At 44.5% G+C, this 18616-nt stretch overlaps 1 protein-coding gene and 1 long non-coding RNA gene across 2 annotated transcripts; both read left to right on the top strand.

Moving 5' to 3' along the window:
* The first annotated feature begins 1178 nt into the window (after positions 1-1178).
* Positions 1179-17664, top strand: LOC129633063 (uncharacterized). The gene is made up of 2 exons (XR_008704846.1): positions 1179-1288; positions 16774-17664. It is a non-coding gene; the product is annotated as an uncharacterized LOC129633063 (long non-coding RNA).
* On the top strand, positions 4485-8739 carry LOC129633062 (transcription initiation factor TFIID subunit 11-like). Its single transcript, XM_055554841.1, has 3 exons — positions 4485-5651; positions 6116-6183; positions 7828-8739. The coding sequence occupies exon 1, from the start codon at positions 4598-4600 to the stop codon at positions 5222-5224; it is 627 nt and encodes a 208-aa protein (XP_055410816.1). The 5' UTR covers positions 4485-4597; the 3' UTR covers positions 5225-5651; positions 6116-6183; positions 7828-8739.
* Positions 17665-18616: the final 952 nt, after the last annotated feature.

Here is an 18616-nt window from a genome sequence, read left to right as displayed (position 1 = left end):
CAATGATGTGGTGTTTGGGAGCTGTTTTGCTTTGATCTGGGTATCATTCATAGGTTGAGCACAAAGCTATTTTCACTGATAGTTAAACATTTGGCAGTTGCTGATCAGTAACAATGAACTAGATGTCCTGCTGAAATACCATGGCTCAGTAGGCAGAACATCGATTGAATTAGACTGTAAAAATATTTGTAACTAAATGTGTCTATTTTGCTATTGATTGGCCTTGTGAATTTATTTTTTTATCCTTCAGTATCTTGGTATATGTGTGTATGTGTACCTGTATTGGTTTGCTCAGGGATGTAGATGCAGGAGATAGCATAGCTTTGAAAAGATGAGTTTGAAATATGATAACTTATAATATGTAGAGGATTAACCTAAAGAGGTGGTCAAAATTTTTTTTTAAAATTCAGAAAACAGAAATGATAAAGAATATGAGAAAGCTGAATCACAGTATATATATATATATGTAGAGATAGTTGTGAAAAATTATTTGATATGTTTGAGAGCCCTATCTTAAGAAAAACAATATAACAAAAGATAATGTGAAAATGTAATGAAGGATAGTTAATGCATAGATTTGCTAGTATATTATATATTGCTTTAATTTTATAATCTTTGGATAATTTTAGTTACACAAGTTCAGTTCTCTGGTTTTTTAATCCATGTTGCCAGTTTCTAAGCTAAATTCAAGGCCATATTCTTAACATGTTTTCCAACATATAAGAATTTTGCACAGTCCACTTCTATTTTTCTAACTCCATTTGGGATAAGTGCATGTACTCTGGTAGGAATCTGTTTTCATTTTGTGTGTGTGTGAGAGAGGGAAGATAATTTGATCATTAATTATTAGGCAACTATTTTCATGTACCTTCATTTAAGAACAAATATACAGGTTAAATGTAAATTAGCTGATACTGGGAATAAGATGGCTAGACAGTGATAATTCCTGAATCCTTCTAATCAGGCATATTTAAGGGTATTATGAGGAATAATCCTGTTTATAGTTTTTCATGAAATAGGAGAATCTGTTTTAGCAATAAGCTAAACTAATATTCTCTTTTCTTGCTTACTTGCTATAAGGGCTCAAGTTTAAACCCCCTGTTCTAGAATGCTTTCCTCTGATTGTCATCAATACGCCTAGTTCCAGTTTTATTTATTTCCTGTCACCACCTCTATTTGGGAGATGTTATGGTTCATTGCCTCTCATTCTGCTCTCAGTGCCTGAGTATTCTGCCCTGGGTCTCTGCCATACCCACTTGACTTCACATTCCAGGATGTCTGGCTCTAGGTGAGTGATTACACCATCGTGATTATCTGGGTCGTGAAGATCTTTTTTGTACAGTTCTTCTGTGTATTCTTGCCACCTCTTCTTAATATCTTCTGCTTCTGTTAGGTCCATACCATTTCTGTCCTTTATCGAGCCCGTCTTTGCATGAAATGTCCCCTTGGTATCTCTAATTTTCTTGAGGTCTCTAGTCTTTCCCATTCTGTTGTTTTCCTCTATTTCTTTGCACTGATTGCTGATGAAGGCTTTCTTATCTCTTCTTGCTATTCTTTGGAACTCTGCATTCAGATGCTTATATCTTTCCTTTTCTCCTTTCCTTTTCACTTCTCTTCTTTTCACAGCTATTTGTAAGGCCTCCCCAGACAGCCATTTTGCTTTTTTGCATTTCTTTTCCATGGGGATGGTCTTGATCCCTGTCTCCTGTACAATGTCATGAACCTCCGTCCATACTTCACCAGGCACTCTATCAGATCTAGTCCCTTAAATCTATTTCTCACTTCCATTGTATAATCATAAGGGATTTTTTGTCAATAGGTGTACTAATTTACTTCAATTTTAATACTATGTCAGATAGTGGACTAGCTTTAATAGAAATCTCTTAGGAAAATGAAAAACATGCATCATATTTTAGTTTTAAAAGACTGCTGGAAGAAATCATAATATACTGAATAGTGGTATTAGAGTTATTTGAAGAAACAGAACCAAAGGATACATATACATATATTAAAAATTTATTATAGGAAATAGCTCACATGATTATAAAGGCTTAGAATTTCCTGAAATGCTATCTGCAAGTTGGAGAACCAAGAAAGTGTGCTGTATAAGAAAACTAAGTCAAAAAGCTAAAAGTAGGGAAAGCAAAGGTATAACCAAGAATCTGAGGTCAAAAGATTAAAAACCTCCTAAGACACCACTGATGTGAGTACTGGAGTCTGTAGACCTAACACAATCTATCTTTGATGTTTCAAAGAAAGAGAATATGGAAGTTCTAGCTCAAGAGAAGAGAGTAATTTAGTCATCCTATTTTTGGTCTAGTAGGGCCATGAACAGATTGAATGATGCTCACTAAAGTAATGAAGGTTGATCTACTGTCTTCAGTCTATAGACAAAAATACTTTCCAAAAACAAAACTACAGACAAACTCATAAATACTATATACCACCTGACTGACAATTCTTTAATTAAGTCAAGTTGACAAAACAAAAAGTTAATAAAAACAGTGCTTAAAACATCAATAACTTAGAAAATTTTAGATGAAAAGAGGTCTAGATCAAGGTATCACAGAGGTTGCAGTCTCAGAATCTCAAACAAATGACTAAGAACAAAGGCATCCATTGCAGAGGGACATGACTCCAATAGCTAGGGTGTTCTGCATAGAAGACATAGAGGTGTCTGGGATTCATCATTGGACAGAGCCAAGGTCACGCCAGGACATGGGGAGAAGTTGGTCAGGTGCATCAAAGAAAAGAGCCACAAACCCTGCTCCAACCTTGATCTGGGATGTTCCAGACTCCAGAAGTGTGAGAAAATACGCTGGCATGGGTGATGCCATCCATGATGTGGGGTCTTGCAGAAGAAAGGCAAGTATAGTGAGGAAGTTGACTGTAGAAAGAAGGTGGTTATATGATCCTAAGGGGCAAGTGTTCTTGTCCTGATTTTTAAGGTCTTGACTTTGGCCCAAAAGAGGCGACAGTGAGGGGCCCACAGGACAACCTGCTCGCAGAGGAATTTGCATTTGAAACTGATGGAAGTAAGCAACCACAATTCCCGACATGGTATTGGGAAGAAAGGTCAATGAATCATGCTTGATACCTCCAGACACAAGATAAGGAAGTCAGTCATCAGATCAAGATCCGAACAGCAAACAGAATTTCAGAGGCATGACTACAAAGGGAAAGGAACCAACCGTGAAATGGTCAGAGATCTCAGCCAATCTTTGCTCCAACGAGCTGGTGGGCCTACCATGCCCCAGGTCAGGCCAAGAGGCCAGTCTCTTAACGCTCAGGCTTTCTTTCACCCTGTTCCTTATACCTACGTGAGCAGGACTAACGGTGTCTACACTCGAAGGAAGTGAGTCATCAGGCCAGGTCCGGAAGGGTGGGTTGAACTCCAAAGGCATACTTACCACTGGAAAGGAACCAATGGGGAAATGGCCACAGATCTCAGCCGTCCCAGGATAGGGACACCGGGAAGAGACTTAAGCCCTGGCGACCCTGAAAACCTCTACCGAGGCCAGGGATGTGGGCAGAAGATTGGACCAGGCGGAGCAGAGAGAAGGTGGAGGTCAGAAACAGATCATTCCTTCCCGGCGTGGCTGTACTGGCGGATGCATACCTCGACTCGGGAGGCTTTGTGAATCTCCATGAAATAGCGCTCAGGGAGGGTGATTCTTCATGGAAGTGATGGACCTTGCAGGAAGAGGATGTGTAGAGGTGGCTTCTTCCCGAAGTGAACGTCTGTACCTCACCCACCCCCACCACAGCCACCCTACTTCTGGGTTGGATGACTTGATGAGGATGATAGGGGAAGGCTCGCCTGGGCAGGGAGTGGATTTGTGTGGCTGGCGTTGGGGAATACGAGGGAGAGAAGCAGGAGGGTGTTGACAGGGGAAGGGAGTGGGAGGGGGTCTGATTGCTTTTGCCCCTAGGCAAATTGAAGAGCATTTCCAAACCAAGGTGGAAGCCTCTCCCATAGGCTGGCCGACCTATTTTCATGTCTGTGCCTTGGGGGAGAGAATGGTCTGGGGCCACCCTAAAATTGCAAGAAAGTCTCCCAGAGTAGTGAACTCTTTGGGCTTTCTGGATTAGCCATCACCCCACAAGCCAGCCAGCCTGTTCTGAGGAGCAGCGGAGAGAGGACTTGGGCTCTTGGGCTGGCTCCTGAAGGCTTTCAAAAGGCAGCTTTGAGAGAACAGGTCTTCTGAGGACATGTCTACATTTCCATCGTGGCTCAAGATGAACCGTTCAGAAACTGAGGCAGAAGAATCCTGCTAGACTGCCAGCAGTCCGCCCCCTCATGCGGCCCTGGGAGGTAGACCCTGGCCCCGCCCCTTGCCTGGGAAAGTAGGAGGAGCCCAGCCCCCATCCCCCACCCCCCGCCACTGTGCGGGGGAAACTGAGTCTTCATCTGACTTCCGGGTGGGCGTGGCTTCAGCCCTAGCCTTATATAAAGGGGCTGGTCCCAGGCCAGTTTCAGGCGGATCCTGCCTCTGAGGGGATTGCAGCTGAGTGCGTTCCTCTGCCTCGGACTCTTGCATCAGGAAGGGCACAGGGCTCTAGCTTTCTGAGCTAAGGTCTTTGACCCAGCGCCGGGATGGACAAGGTCAGGGCATGGCTCCCGGACCAAGGTCCGAACTTGGGTGTGTCGCGGGAGGCACCAGGCGTGCCATTGGGACCGGAACCCAGCAACCCAGGCCGAATCTTGCCGCGGGACCCAACCCAGAAAGCCAGGGAAGCCTCTGACCAGGAAGGCGGTGAGCCCGTGCGTCAGGACTGCCCACAGCCAAGGGCGGGTGAAGAGGCGGACGCCTCCTCACGTCCCCCTGTGGCCAAGAGATGGAAAGTGGACACCGAGGGCAAGAGAGGCAGGCAACGGGAAGTGGATGAAGAGGAGGCCCAGAAGATGAGAACCCTCGTGGCTGCTATGAGCGAGGAGCAGCTGAACCGTTACGAAGTGTTTCGCCGCTCAGCCTTCCCCAAATCCACCATCAAATGTCTGATCCAGGCCGTGGCCGGCACGCCGGTATCCCAGAACGTGGTCATTGCCATGTCTGGAATGGCCAAGGTCTTAGTCGGGGAGGTGGTAGAAGAGGCCTTAGACGTGTGTGAGAAGTGGGGTGAGAAGCCCCCACTCCAGCCCAAGCATCTGAGGGAGGCCGTTCGCAGGCTACGCGAAAAGGGGCAGATGCCCAGCACTAAGCACAAGATCCTCTTCTTCTAGACCTGAGCCCAGAAGGGCCTGTTCCTGAGCAACCTGGCCCTCCAGCCGACCAGCCTCTTAACCCTCAGGCTTTCTTTCACTGCGTTCCCCATACGGCACCCCTGCCCCATCCCCGAGGCAGCTCCTGCATCCCGTGGACATTGCCACCAGGATGGGACTTCACCAGGATGGATCAACTACCTCAAAGGGGAGAGAAGGCATCCAGCACAACTTGAGCTATTCCTTTGAAAAGACCAGTAACACGCAGAAGCGTTTCTCACCCAGAGGCATACTGGGGAGAGACCCGAGACCCAAAGTCTAATTCTTTGAGACACGACCTGCCAGAACTCACCTGTGAGAACAGACCCCTGAAATGGCGCCTGCCTGTCTACTGGAGAAGCCGAATCCATACACTGTAACCACGCCTGACCGGGAACACCAGGCTCTGGTGGGTTCACTCAGGGAATTCTAGCAAAGCCATCCAGCTGACATATGAGCACCTCTGTGATATGCTGTCCAGGAGCCGGAAGCCCAGGGAATTCTTTCAAAGTCACTACGGGAGTGAAGCCTTGGTGTTCCTCTGCAGAGGCAAGGCCTTCCCAGAGGACACCAGATGACAATCTCTCATGCGGAGATACGCCAGTGCGCTTCAGTGCCTTTCAGCCAACCACGTCTGGCCGTGGGCAAGAGGAAGCCTAGGCCTCTGGAAGTAATGGGTTGTTTCCCAGGCGCCTGGGGCTGGCTCGGCCTTCAAAGGCCAGGGGATGGGATCCCCGAGCCATCCGCGGTCCCAAAAGGAAACCTCACAGAATCCTTCCATGGGTGGGGTGAGGGTGGGGGTGAGGGTGGTGGGTGAGATCCCAGCCTTTGACCAAGTCACCCATTCACCAACTCCTGATCACATTTGGGCAGGTGGGGCCAGGCGACTGGATCAGGACCCTCTTGCAAAGAACCAGAGCTAAGAGCCTTGTACCAGAAAGGTGAGGAAACAGTGAAGTGCTCCCAGGTAGATCCAGGAAGAGGCAAGCCTCTGTCCTGTCCACACGCGGTTGCTCCATTGGGCCGGCGGGCCTACCTCATGCCCCAGGTCATTTCAAGTCAAGAGATGGAGTCCAGGAGTTCAGATCTGGAAGAAAGCCTCCTGTCTTTGGGGGATGGCTGATCAGAAAGTCAGGGCCCCATGGGCCTTCATTTCCCTGGCGTCTTCATTCCCATGGGGACCCTTCTACCCTGAGTTTCTCTCAAATGGGGGTACAGTGTGTGGGCCCACAGGACATGCTGTGCATACAGGACTCCTACCTTGAATCTGCCTTCCAAAGTGCTGGAAGTCAGCAGCAACCAAATGCCCCTTGAAGTCTGGGGATGAAAGGTGAATGGATCGTGTGTGGCAACTGCTTAAGCAGGACTAGTACCGTCTGCCCTCAAAGGAAGTGAGTCATCAGGTCAAGGCTGGAAGGGCAGGTTGAACTCCAAAGGCATACTTACCACGGGAAAGGAACCAACGGGGAAATGGCCACAGATCTCAGCTGTCCCAGGATAGGGACACTGGGGAGAGACTTAAGCCCTGGTGACCCTGAAAACCTCTACTGAGGCCAGGGATTCAGACGGAGGAAGGGTGGACCACGCAGAGCAGAGAGCAGGTGGAGGTCAGAGACAGACCATTCCTTCCCGGCCTGGCTCTACTGGGAGATGCGTGCCTCGACTAAGGAGGCTTTGTGAAAACTCCAGGCAATTGAGCTCAGGGAGCGCGATTCCTCATGGAAGTGATGGACCTTGCAGGAAGAGGATGTGTAGAGGTGGCTTCTTCCCGAGGTGAATGCCTGTACCCCCACCTCCCCCCGCCCCCGCCCCCACCACAGCCACCCTACATCTGGGTTGGATGACTTGATGAGGATGGTAGGGGAAGGCTTGCCTGGGCAGGGAGTGGATTTGTGTGGCTGGCCTTGGGGAATACGAGGGAGAGAAGCAGGAGGGTGTTGAGAGGGGAAGGGAGTGGGAAGGGGTCTGATTGCTTTTGCCCCTAGGCAAATTGAAGAGCATTTCCAAACCAAGGTGGAAGCCTCCCCCATAGGCTCCCCGACCTATTTTCATGTCTGTGCCTTGGGGGAGAGGATGGTCTGGGGCCACCCTTAAATGGCAAGAAAGTCTCCCAGAGTAGTGAACTCTTTGGGCTTTCTGGATTAGCCATCACCCCACAAGCCAGCCAGCCTGTTCTGAGGAGCAGCAGAGAGAGGATTTGGGCTTTTGGGCTGCCTGCTGGAAAGCTTTCAAAGGCAGCTTTGAGAGACATGTCTTCTGAGGACACGTCTAGATTTCCATCGTGGCCTATGATGAAGGGTTCAGAAACTCGGAGGCAGGAGGAATCCTAGGAGACTGCTGGGGCTGGCCCCCTGCCGCCCAGGGCCTCACACCCCGGCCCTGCCCCTTGCCTGGGGCAGTGGGAGGGGCCCATTCCCCCGCTGTGCAGGGTTGGCTGAGGAGATTATCCGACTTTCGGGTGGGCGTGGCTTCAGGGCCCCCCAGACCCTTACATACAGGGGCTGGGCCCAGGCATGTCTCAGGCGAATCCTTCCTTTGCGGATGCTGAGGATGAGAGTGTTTCTTTCCCGCTGATTTTGCCTCAGGGAGGACCCAGAGCCCGAGCTTTCTGAGCTAGGGGACTTGGTACCAGTGCTGGGATGGAAAAGGCCAGCGCGTCTGGGAAGCACCAGGCATACCCCCAGGCTCGGACCCCAGCTACCCAGACCGTATGCTGCTGCAGGACCCATCCCAGGAAGCCAGGGAGTCTTCTGACGAAGAAGGTGGGGAGCTCAGGCGTCAGGACTACCCGCAGCCAAGGGCAGGTGAAAAGGCGGACTCCTCCTCATGTCCCCTGCGGCCAAGAGACGAAAAGTGGACACCGAGGGCAAGAAAGCCAGGCAACGGGAAGTGGATGAAGAGGAGGCCCAGAAGATGAGAACTGTCGTGGCTGTTATGAGGGAGCAGCTGAACTGTTAGGAAGTGTTTCGCCGCTCAGCCTTCCCCAAGGCCACTATCCAACATCTGAACCAGGCAGTGGCTGGCACGCTGGTGTCCCGATTCTAATCATAGCCATGTCCTGAATGGCCAAGGTCTTCTTCGAGGAGGTGGTGGAAGAGGCCCTGTTCCTGTTTGAGAAGTGAAGCAAGACGCCCCCACTCCAACCCAAGCATCTGAGGGAGCCTGCATTCGCAGGCTAGGCAAAAAGATGCAGATGCCCAGCACCAAGCACAAGAAGGTCCTCTTCTTTTAGGCCTGAGTCAGGAAGGGCCTGTTCCCGAGGAACCAGCCTCTTAACCCTCAGGCTTTCATTCCACCCATGTCTCCCACTTCTCATCCATCCCTGAGGCAATTTCCATACCCAGTAACCTTCAGTTTGCCCAATGAATGAAACAGTGTGTGTGCTCACAGGAGAAACCATAAGCACACCTAGGTTCGGTGCTAGAATGTTCCAAATTTTGGAATCATTTGTTACCTGATGCATCCTGGGGCATCAGGAATAAAGATCATTAAACCAGGGAGTGGTATGTCCTGACCGGGTTTTAGGAGACAAGTAGTGTGGGCCCTCGGAGGAAATGAGTCGTCTGGTCAAGGTGAGATCTGCCTGTTAGGCTCCAAAGGCAAACGTTCGAAGGTAACTAAACCAGTCTGTGGTTGCAGACACCCCATTGCTGTCCCTGGCAAACTTGCCTGTTAGTCATGTTCACAGCCTGAACAATCCTTTTTCATGGTTGCCTGCATGACCATTTCATCAGACTTATTGTGCTCTCCTGTTTTTCTGAATTGCATGGAAAATGACCTATGTAGAGAGTCTTGTTTTGGATGGTGAAGACACTTTGTAGCTCTATCTTTCCCCATGGAAGTACAATATAATATAGAACAATAGAAAGTCCTCTAATGTTAGTGCTTAGTTGGAACTGAATGGTGCTGAGAACCATGGCTTTTCACATAGTTTGCCTTGGATGGAGGAGGCAGTTGAACTGAACTGGGCTTTGCTTTTTTTCTCTGAAACATTTGTGCTACCACATTAGTTCTACCTATTTGCTGAATATAATCCAAATAATAAAGAGATGTGAATGAGTATATGATATAGGGAATAGAAAGCAGACTCAATGGGAGCAAGGAAAGACCTTTATATTGGTGTTTCAAAGACTGAGACTGGCATGAAGAGTTACTATCTTCCTTAATATAGTGGCCAAGAAAAAGTACATATTTCTTTTAGCTCTGGAAATGCAAATTACCAAATTCCTTATGTGCAGATTTTAAAACATGAAGTTGATTATTATTATTATTTTCTGATGTAATCCATATAGCTTGCATCTACTCAAACAAATGTTTTAGACCATTAATATTTATCTCGTGCCTACAAATCTGTCCTTATTTGAAGAAACATTTGTTGATTATTTGCCAAGACTACTAACTTCAGATATGCAGATGACACCACCCTTATGGCAGAAAGTGAAGAGGAACTAAAAAGCCTCTTGATGAAAGTGAAAGTGGAGAGTGAAAAAGTTGGCTTAAAGCTCAACATTCAGAAGAGGAAGATCATGGCATCCGGTCCCATCACTTCATGGGAAATAGATAGAGAAACAGTGGAAACAGTGTCAGACTTTATTTTTTGGGCTCCAAAATCACTGCAGATGGTGACTGCAGCCATGAAATTAAAAGACACTTACTCCTTGGAAAAAAAGTTATGACCAACCTAGATAGCATATTGAAAACCAGAGACATTACTTTGCCAACAAAGGTCCGTCTATTCAAGGCTATGGTTTTTCCAGTGGTCATGTATGGATGTGAGAGTTGGACTGGGAAGAAGGCTGAGCGCTGAAGAATTGATGCTTTTGAACTGTGGTGTTGGAGAAGACTCTTGAGAGTCCCTTGGACTGCCAGGAGATCCAACCAGTCCATTCTGAAGGAGATCAGCCCTGGGATTTCTTTGGAAGGAATGATGCTAAAGCTGAAACTCCAGTAGTTTGGCCACCTCATGTGAAGAGTTGACTCATTGGAAAAGACTCTGATGCTGGGAGGGATTGGGGGCAGGAGGAGAAAGGGACGACAGAGGATGAGATGGCTGGATGGCATCACTGACTTGATGGACATGAGTCTGAGTGAACTCCGGGAGTTGGTGATGGACAGGGAGGCCTGGCCTGCTGTGATTCATGGTGTGGCAAAGAGTCGGACACGACTGAGCAACTGAACTGAACTGAAGCACTGAGAATACAATATAAATAAGATATGGTTAAATAATGATTTACTATATTCAAGTAGCATGTAAAAGATAAATTGCATACATATTGTAGCAAGCTATTTGATTTTGTGGGTGAAGTCAGAAGAGTCAAAGACTGAAAGGTAGAGAAAGGGGAGATAATACAAAAGAATGTTCCAGTAAAGAGAGAGCATGTATAGTCATAGCATAGTGTGTGGGAGTGGTCAAACCAGTCAATTTTAAGGGAAACCAACCCTGAATACTCATTGGGGGAACTGCTGCTGAAGCTCCAGTATTTTCATCACCTGATGGAAACAACCCACTCATTGGAAAAGACCCTGATGCTAGGAAAGATTGAAGGCAGAAGGAGAAGAGGTCATCAGAGGATGAGAAGGCTGGATGGCATCACTGATGCAATGGACGTTAACTTGGGAAAGCTTCAGGAGATGGTGAGAGACAGGAGGGCCTGGTGTGCTGCAGTCCATGGGGTTGCAAAGAAACATGGCTGGGCAATTGAACAACAACAAGAGGTGATTAGCTTGGATGACCCTCATTATTTCAGCCTTGCCAACCTCTCCAACCTCTGTCATCTGCTACAGTTTCCTTCAAATGCAGGAAGTTTTTCAGTCTCAGGAGTCTTCTCACTTTGAAGCATTCATATATGCTGCATTTCTGTCTGAAAAGTGTATTTCACCTGACTCTTCTTTCTTGCCTTTGTCCACACATAAACATGCTCGGAAATCTGCTTCCTCTCATTTCCCAGACTAAGTTCAATTCAGAAAGACCTTCCTTACACCTCTGACCTACTTAAAAATTGTGGGCTTCCACTTGTTATCCTCATTTTAATTTTTTTGCATGATATTTGTCACAATTTAGAAGTATATAAATGATTTATAATGCACATAATCTATCATTATTTTTGTTATCTTGGTTTTTGCTTTCCTCGTTGACTTAAAATTCCCAACCAAGTTCCTAGAATATTTTTAGTCTCCTCAATGTATTTCAGAATTCTATTAGTATTACTCTCTTCAGATTCTGGTGCCCAGAGGAGAAATCAGGTTTAAGTGTGAAATTTAGGATTATGTTTATAAAGAAAAATTTTAAATCCAGGAGAAGGGGCAAAATCACCTAGGAAGAAAATAAAAGGGTCAAGAGAACTCATGACATAGCTTGAGGATCATGTAGGCTCTAGTGGGAGATGGGTGAGGTCCAGCTTGGATATTAACTGGCTAACAAGCTGGGATGTCTTAAGGACATCTGATTTGATTTCTTCTCTGTGATCTAGACTAGAACACCAAAAACTCTTATCTAATAATCACATCTGCTTGTCAAAAAGGTACCTCAATATCCATGTGTCCAAAGCTCAATTCCTGGTCCTTCTCCCCAAATAAATTTTTTTCTCCCTATGTGTCCTTCTTACCACTCAGTCACTATGCCAGTCAGAAATGTGGGTTATTTTTGACTCCTCTTTTTCTGTCATCTCTATTCATACATTCAGTTCAGTTCAGTTCAGTTCAGTCGCTCAGTCGTGTCCAACTCTGCGACCCCATGAATTGCAGCACTCCAGGCCTCCTGTCCATCACCAACTCCCAGAGTTCATGCAAACTCACATCCGTTGAATCGGTGATGCCATCCAGTCATCTCATCCGCTGTCATCCCCTTCTCCTCCTGCCCCCAATCCCTCCCAGCATCAGAGTCTTTTCCAATGAACCAAATGTGATAGCATTTTGAAGCCTGTATAAAAAGTATCTGACAGAGAAATTATTTAGTTTGGAGAACCAGGTCTGTCTTTCCTGAAGAAATAGTTTTTGACCTGAAGTTGAAAGCATTATTTTCCTCATTTGAGTGGAAGAATGGGGAAGAAGGAAAGTGTCTCTAGAGAACTGAACAGTAGCCTTGAGTAACATGCATAGTTGAGAGAAGGGGACCTCAACATGACTATAACAGAAGGAACAAGAGAAAGTGTAACATGGGAGGAGGTGGAGAAATTCTGATTGTAAAAATTTTGATTTTTAAATGCAATAGGGAACAAGTTAAGCATTCTAAGCTGAGGGATGACTAGATTCAGTTAAAAATGTGCAGTATCATGTTGGCTACTCTGTGGACTAGGATGCAGGTGGCATATAAAAAGAGCTGTGGGAAAGCTACCTGGAAACTGAATGCACCCCTGTGATAAATGATTGTGGTTGGACTGAGGTCCTCACTATGGCAACAGAGACAAGTGGATAGATTCAGATGTGAGTGGTTAAGTTGACCAGCAATTCAACATTTTGCTTTATCTGACACGTTTGCTTGGGCTTCCCACTACTTTCATTGTCTCCTGCTGCTTCTAGTTGGCCAGAGTTCATCCTATTGCACTTGCACACTGAATGTCTTTTCTCCCCCTCCATTGCATATTTTATTTTTTAAACTCTTTTTATTTTATATTTGTGTATAGCCAATTAGCAATGTTGTGATGGTTTCAGGTGAACAGGGAAGGGGCTTTTCCATACACATACATGTATCCATTCTCCCCCAAACTCCCCTCCCATCCAGGCTGCCACATGACATTGAGCAGAGTTCCATGTGCTCTACAGTAGGTACTTGTTTGTTATCCATTTGTACTCTGAATGTCTTTAACATATTTACCTTGGTCTATACTTTGAACCTTTCCTTGGTGTAATCTCAATCTCTTTACTCAGTCTCAAGCTTCAAATATTTCTCAATATTTCTACCAACTGTTTAATTATTTTCAGATATATTTTTTTCTTGAACTCTGTAACTTGATTATTCTCTTACTTTCTTACTGCATCTTCCCCTATTCTTTCCACATTTACAAGATGCTATTTAAGACCTACATCAAAGTTCATCATTACTGTAAAATTATACTGAATTTTTTTTTTACACCAAATGACCTTTTCTTCCCCTAAAATCACCAATAAGATTGGGTGAATTATTACCTGTTCACTCTCAGTACCATATACTACCCTTTCTTGGTTGTGTTCTGTATCTCAGAGCTGGTCCTTTCCAGTGTGTTTGCCAATCTGCCTTGGCAAATGGCTTCCCTCCATGTGAGGCTAATGGAAGGCAATGGAGGAAGACTGTAAAATGAGAGAAAATAGAAAGTCAGTTATAGATCCTAATATGCTTGCTGAGTTGCTAACATTGGAGAAGACCTTACTGCTTCTAAAAGAGCTATAGGAGAACCATCATCTTGAATCTGGTATCTCACATTCACAGAGAAGACAAATGGGGCACTAGAACATAATCTTGAGTATACAGCAAAGACCACTATCTGGAAAGATGATTGTGGTCAGCCCAAAGTTGACCCAATGCCCAATCAATTAGCCTAGACAGCACCATCTAGCCCATAGCACATAGGTATTTCAATTTGTTAATATGGACAGAAGTTGTTTGCTTTTTTCCAAAAGTATGAAAAATATTACTATTTTTATTAAAACTCAGTCCCTAAAATGTTATGTTTGTTGTATCAGGTTCACCACCTGGAAACAGACTTACTGAATACTTGTTCTTTGGCTCCAGTGTCTTACTTTCTTTTTATTCCCTCGGCATTCTCTCCCACATGCTTCAGGTGATGACTTCTTTGGGGTTCTAACTTCCTCTTGGAAGCCCATCCTTTATGGTCTTGGACCTACTAGGCATCTTTTACATAGGACTAGTTCTCTTCAGGCAAAAGGGCCACTGGGCCATGGCGATATCATCATAGCATCTCAGTGTCCTTCATGACCTAGAGAGAGTAGTGGCCAATGTTAACCTCTGACATGGCTCACCTTTCCATGTAACATGTAGTTTGACCTATCAGTTTAGTTCAGTTGCTCAGTCGTGTCCAACTCTTTGCCACCCCATGAATCGCAGCACACCAGGCCTCCCTGTCCATCACCAACTTCTGGAGTTTACTCAAACTCATGTCCATTGAATCAGTGACGCCATCCAGCCATCTCATCCTCTGTCATCCCCTTCTCCTCCTTCCTCCAATCCCTCCCAGCATCAGAGTCTTTTCCAGTGAGTCAACTCTTTGCATGATGTGGCCAAACTACTGGAGTTTCAGCTTTAGCATCATTCCTTCCAAAGAAATCCCAGGGCTGATCTCCTTCAGAATGGACTGGTTGGATCTCCTGGCAGTCCAAGGGACTCTCAAGAGTCTTCTCCAACACCACAGTTCAAAAGCATCAGTTCTTCGGCACTCAGCCTTCTTCACAGTCCAACTCTCACATTCATACATGACCACAGGGAAAACCATAGCCTTGACTAGACGAACCTTTGTTGGCAAAGTAATGTCTCTGCTTTTGAATATGCTATCTAGGTTGGTCATAACTTTCCTTCCAAGGAGTAAGTGTCTTTTAATTTCATGGCTGCAGTCACCATCTGCAGTGATTTTGGAGTCCCAAAAAATAAAGTCTGACACTGTTTCCACTGTTTTCCCATCTATTTCCCAGGAAGTGATGGGACTGGATGCCATGATCTTCGTTTTATGAATGTTGAGTTTTAAGCCAACTTTTTCACTCTCCACTTTCACTTTCATCAAGAGGCTTTTTAGTTCCTCTTCACTTTCTGCCATAAGGGTGGTGTCATCTGCATATCTGAGGTTATTGATATTTCTCCGGCAAACTTGATTCCAGCTTGTGATTCTTCCAGTCCAGCGTTTCTCATGATGTACTCTGCATAGAAGTTAAATAAACAGGGTGACAATATACAGCCTTGATGTACTCCTTTTCCTATTTGGAACCAGTCTGTTGTTCCCTGCCCAGTTCTAACTGTTCCTTCCTGACCTGCATACAGAATTCTCAAGAGGCAGGTCAGGTGGTCTGGTATTCCCATCTCTTTCAGAATTTTCCACAGTTTATTGTGATCCACACAGTCAAAGGCTTTGGCATAGTCAATAAAGTAGAAACAGATGTTTTTCTGGAACTCTCTTGCTTTTTCCATGATCCAGTGGATGTTGGCAATTTGATCCCTGGTTCCTCTGCCTTTTGTAAAACCAGCTTGAACATCTGGAAGTTCACAGTTCACATATTGCTGAAGCCTGGCTTGGATAATTTTAAACATTACTTTACTAGCGTGTGAGATGAGTGCAATTGTGTGGTAGTTTGAGCATTCTTTGACATCGCCTTTCTTTGGGATTGGAATGAAAACTGACCTTTTCCAGTCCTGTGGCCACTGCTGAGTTTTCCAAATTTGCTGGCATATTGAGTGCAGCACTTTCACAGCATCATTTTTCAGGATTTGGAATAGTTCAACTGGAATTCTATCACCTCCAGTACCTTTGTTCGTAGTGATGCTTTCTAAGGCCCACTTGACTTCACATTCCAGGATGTCTGGCCCTAGGAGAGTGATCACACCATCATGATTATCTTGGTCATGAAGATCTTTTTTGTACAGTTCTTCTGTGTATTCTTGCCACCTCTTCTTAGCATCTTCTGCTTCTGTTAGGTCCATGCCATTTCTGTCCTTTATCGAGCCCATCTTTGCATGAAATGTTCCCTTGGTATCTCTAATTTTGTTGAAGAGATCTCTAGTCTTTCCCATTCTGTTGTTTTCTTCTATTTCTTTACACTGATCTCTGAGGAAGGCTTTCTTATCTCTCCTTGCTATTTTTTGGAACTCTGCATTCAGAGGCTTATATCTTTCCTTTTCTCCTTTGCTTTACACTTTTCTTCTTTTCACAGCTATTTGTGAGGCCTCCCCAGACAGCCATTTTGCTTTTTTGCATTTCTTTTCCATAGAGATGGTCTTGATCCCTGTCTCCTGTACAATGTCATGAACCTCTGTCCATAGTTCATTGTGTTGCAAGAGGGCATCAGAGGGCAGACACACTGAAACCATAATCACAGAAAACTAATCAATCTAATCACACTAGGACCACAGCCTTTTCTAACTCAATGAAACTAAGCCATGCCGTGTGGGGCCGCCAAAGACGGGTGGGTCATGGTGGAGATGTCTGACAGAAGGGAATGGCAAACCACTTCAGTATTCTTGCCTTGAGAACTCCATGAACAGTATGAAAAGGCAAAATGATAGGATACTGAAAGAGGAACTCCCCAGGTCAGTAGATGTCCAATATGCTACTGGAGATCAGTGGAGAAATAACTCCAGAAAGAATGAAGGGATGGAGCCAAAGCAAAAACAATACCCAGCTGTGGATGTGACTGGTGATAGAAGCAAGGTCTGATGCTGTAAAGAGCAATATTGCATAGGAACCTTGAATGTTAGGTCCATGAATCAAGGCAAATTGGAAGTGGTCAAACAGGAGATGGCAAGAGTGAACGTTGACATTCTAGGAATCAGTGAACTAAAATGGACTGGAATGGGTGAATTTAACTCAGATGATCATTATATCTACCTGCAGGCAGGAATCCCTTAGAAGAAATGAAGTAGCCATCATGGTCAACAGGAGTCCAAAATGCAGTACTTGGATGCAACCTCAAAAACTACAGAATGATCTCTGTTGCTTTCCAAGGCAAACCATTCAATATCACAGTAATCCAAGTCTATGCGCCAACCAGTAACACTGAAGTAGCTGAAGTTGAACGGTTCTATGAAGACCTACAAGACGTTGTAGAACTAACACCCAAAAAAGATGTCCTTTTCATTACAGGGGACTGGAATGCAAAAGTAGGAAGTCAAGAAACACCTGGAGTAACAGGCAAATTTGGCATTGGAATACCCAATGAAGCAGGGCAAAGGCTAACAGAGTTTTGCCAAGAGAAGGCACTGGTCATAGCAAACACCCTCTTCCAACAACACAAGAGAAGACTCTAAACATGGACATCACCAGATGGTCAATACTGAAATCAGACTGATTATATTTTTTGCAGCCAAAGATGGAGAAGCTCTATACAGTCAGCAAAAACAAGACCGGGAGCTGACTGTGGCTCAGATCATGAACTCCTTATTGCCAAATTCAGACTTAAATTGAAGAAAGTAGGGATAACCACTAGACCACTGTATAACAGTTTCTTGATAGATAAATATTGGTAATCTGTCTAGAGCGTATAGCAATTTTTTTTTTTTAACAAATACAGTTCTTACTTTCAAAAAAATCCCCAGAAGCCATGTTGACATATGATCTGTACATGTGAATTTGAAAGTTTGAAGCAACATCCTAAAGAATAGGTTTTACTTCAGGCACTTCTGTAATGTGAGATAGGGCACAATAAGAGAATAAAAATTTTTTGCCCTTTATAAAGATATTTTTAGGTTACCCTTGAAAGATATTATTTTTTTCCGATTTTGAAGTTTTGAAAAGAATTTCTCCATCAAAAGTGATAACAGAAGGCATTAACAAGACACATTCACAAAACACATTTCTTCTGAGAAAGTTACTCAGGAGTGTCATGCCTCCTGGGGTTCTAGCTTTGTATAGATTTCCTATTTGTTGTAATTAAAAACAGAAAAAGGCAGTATCAAAAGAAACTGAAATAAAAGCAAGAGCTATTGATGGTTGAGGCAGAATTCATATACTTTAAGAATTGGACTTTGAGCAAATTCAGACAAATAGAATAGCATGCAATCAGTATACTGGTTTAATACAGGGAAGTACTTCGTTTGGTGTGAAGAAGCAAAGGATTTTGAAATAAGCAACAATAGGCAGGCCTATCTCTTGGAAAGGAGAGATTCACACTGAGATGATAACTCTCTTTCTATGTGGAGACTCTGACTTTTGGCTTTTTGGCAAGAAGTCATTAACACTGCAATCACACGGTGATTATTCTTACTTATTATAATTCAAAATAGCATATCTAAAATTATGTGTACACAATACACTAAATACTTTTCATTTAGTTCTCAATCATCTTACTGTGTCCATATGGGGGTTGTTTTGACTAGGATCTTGGCATGATAGATCCAACTAAGGTTACAAGAATTGTTCTCCAGACACTGCTTACAGAAACACTGTTAAAGTTTATATTTTTGGCCATTTCAATTGTGTGTGACTTCTTTAAATTCTGGAGCATGTATCTTAGTGCCCATTTATATGGTTTTTGTTTGTCTACGTGTGAATGCATATATATCCTTAGAAACTTTCTGCAAACTCTTCCTGAATTAATGGCATTTGTGCATTTGCTGGTTGTTAAGTCATGCTTTTAGGAGATGTGTGTTCCTCCCTTAATTATTATTTTTCACTTCTAACCAGAGAAATTCCAGTGGGGATGAAGTGATTTTAAAATAAAATTAGTGGTATTTTGCAA

The sequence above is a fragment of the Bubalus kerabau genome, chromosome 18 (genome assembly GCF_029407905.1).
Source record: "Bubalus kerabau isolate K-KA32 ecotype Philippines breed swamp buffalo chromosome 18, PCC_UOA_SB_1v2, whole genome shotgun sequence".
In the NCBI taxonomy this organism is placed as follows: domain Eukaryota; kingdom Metazoa; phylum Chordata; class Mammalia; order Artiodactyla; family Bovidae; genus Bubalus; species Bubalus kerabau.
Note: the sequence above shows the minus strand (reverse complement) of the source record. Positions and strands in the feature narration are given on the sequence as shown.

Coding starts and splice junctions, on each gene's coding strand:
- LOC129633062 (XM_055554841.1), top strand. CDS start 4,598: ATGGACAAGGTCAGGGCATGGCTCCCGGACCAAGGTCCGAACTTGGGT.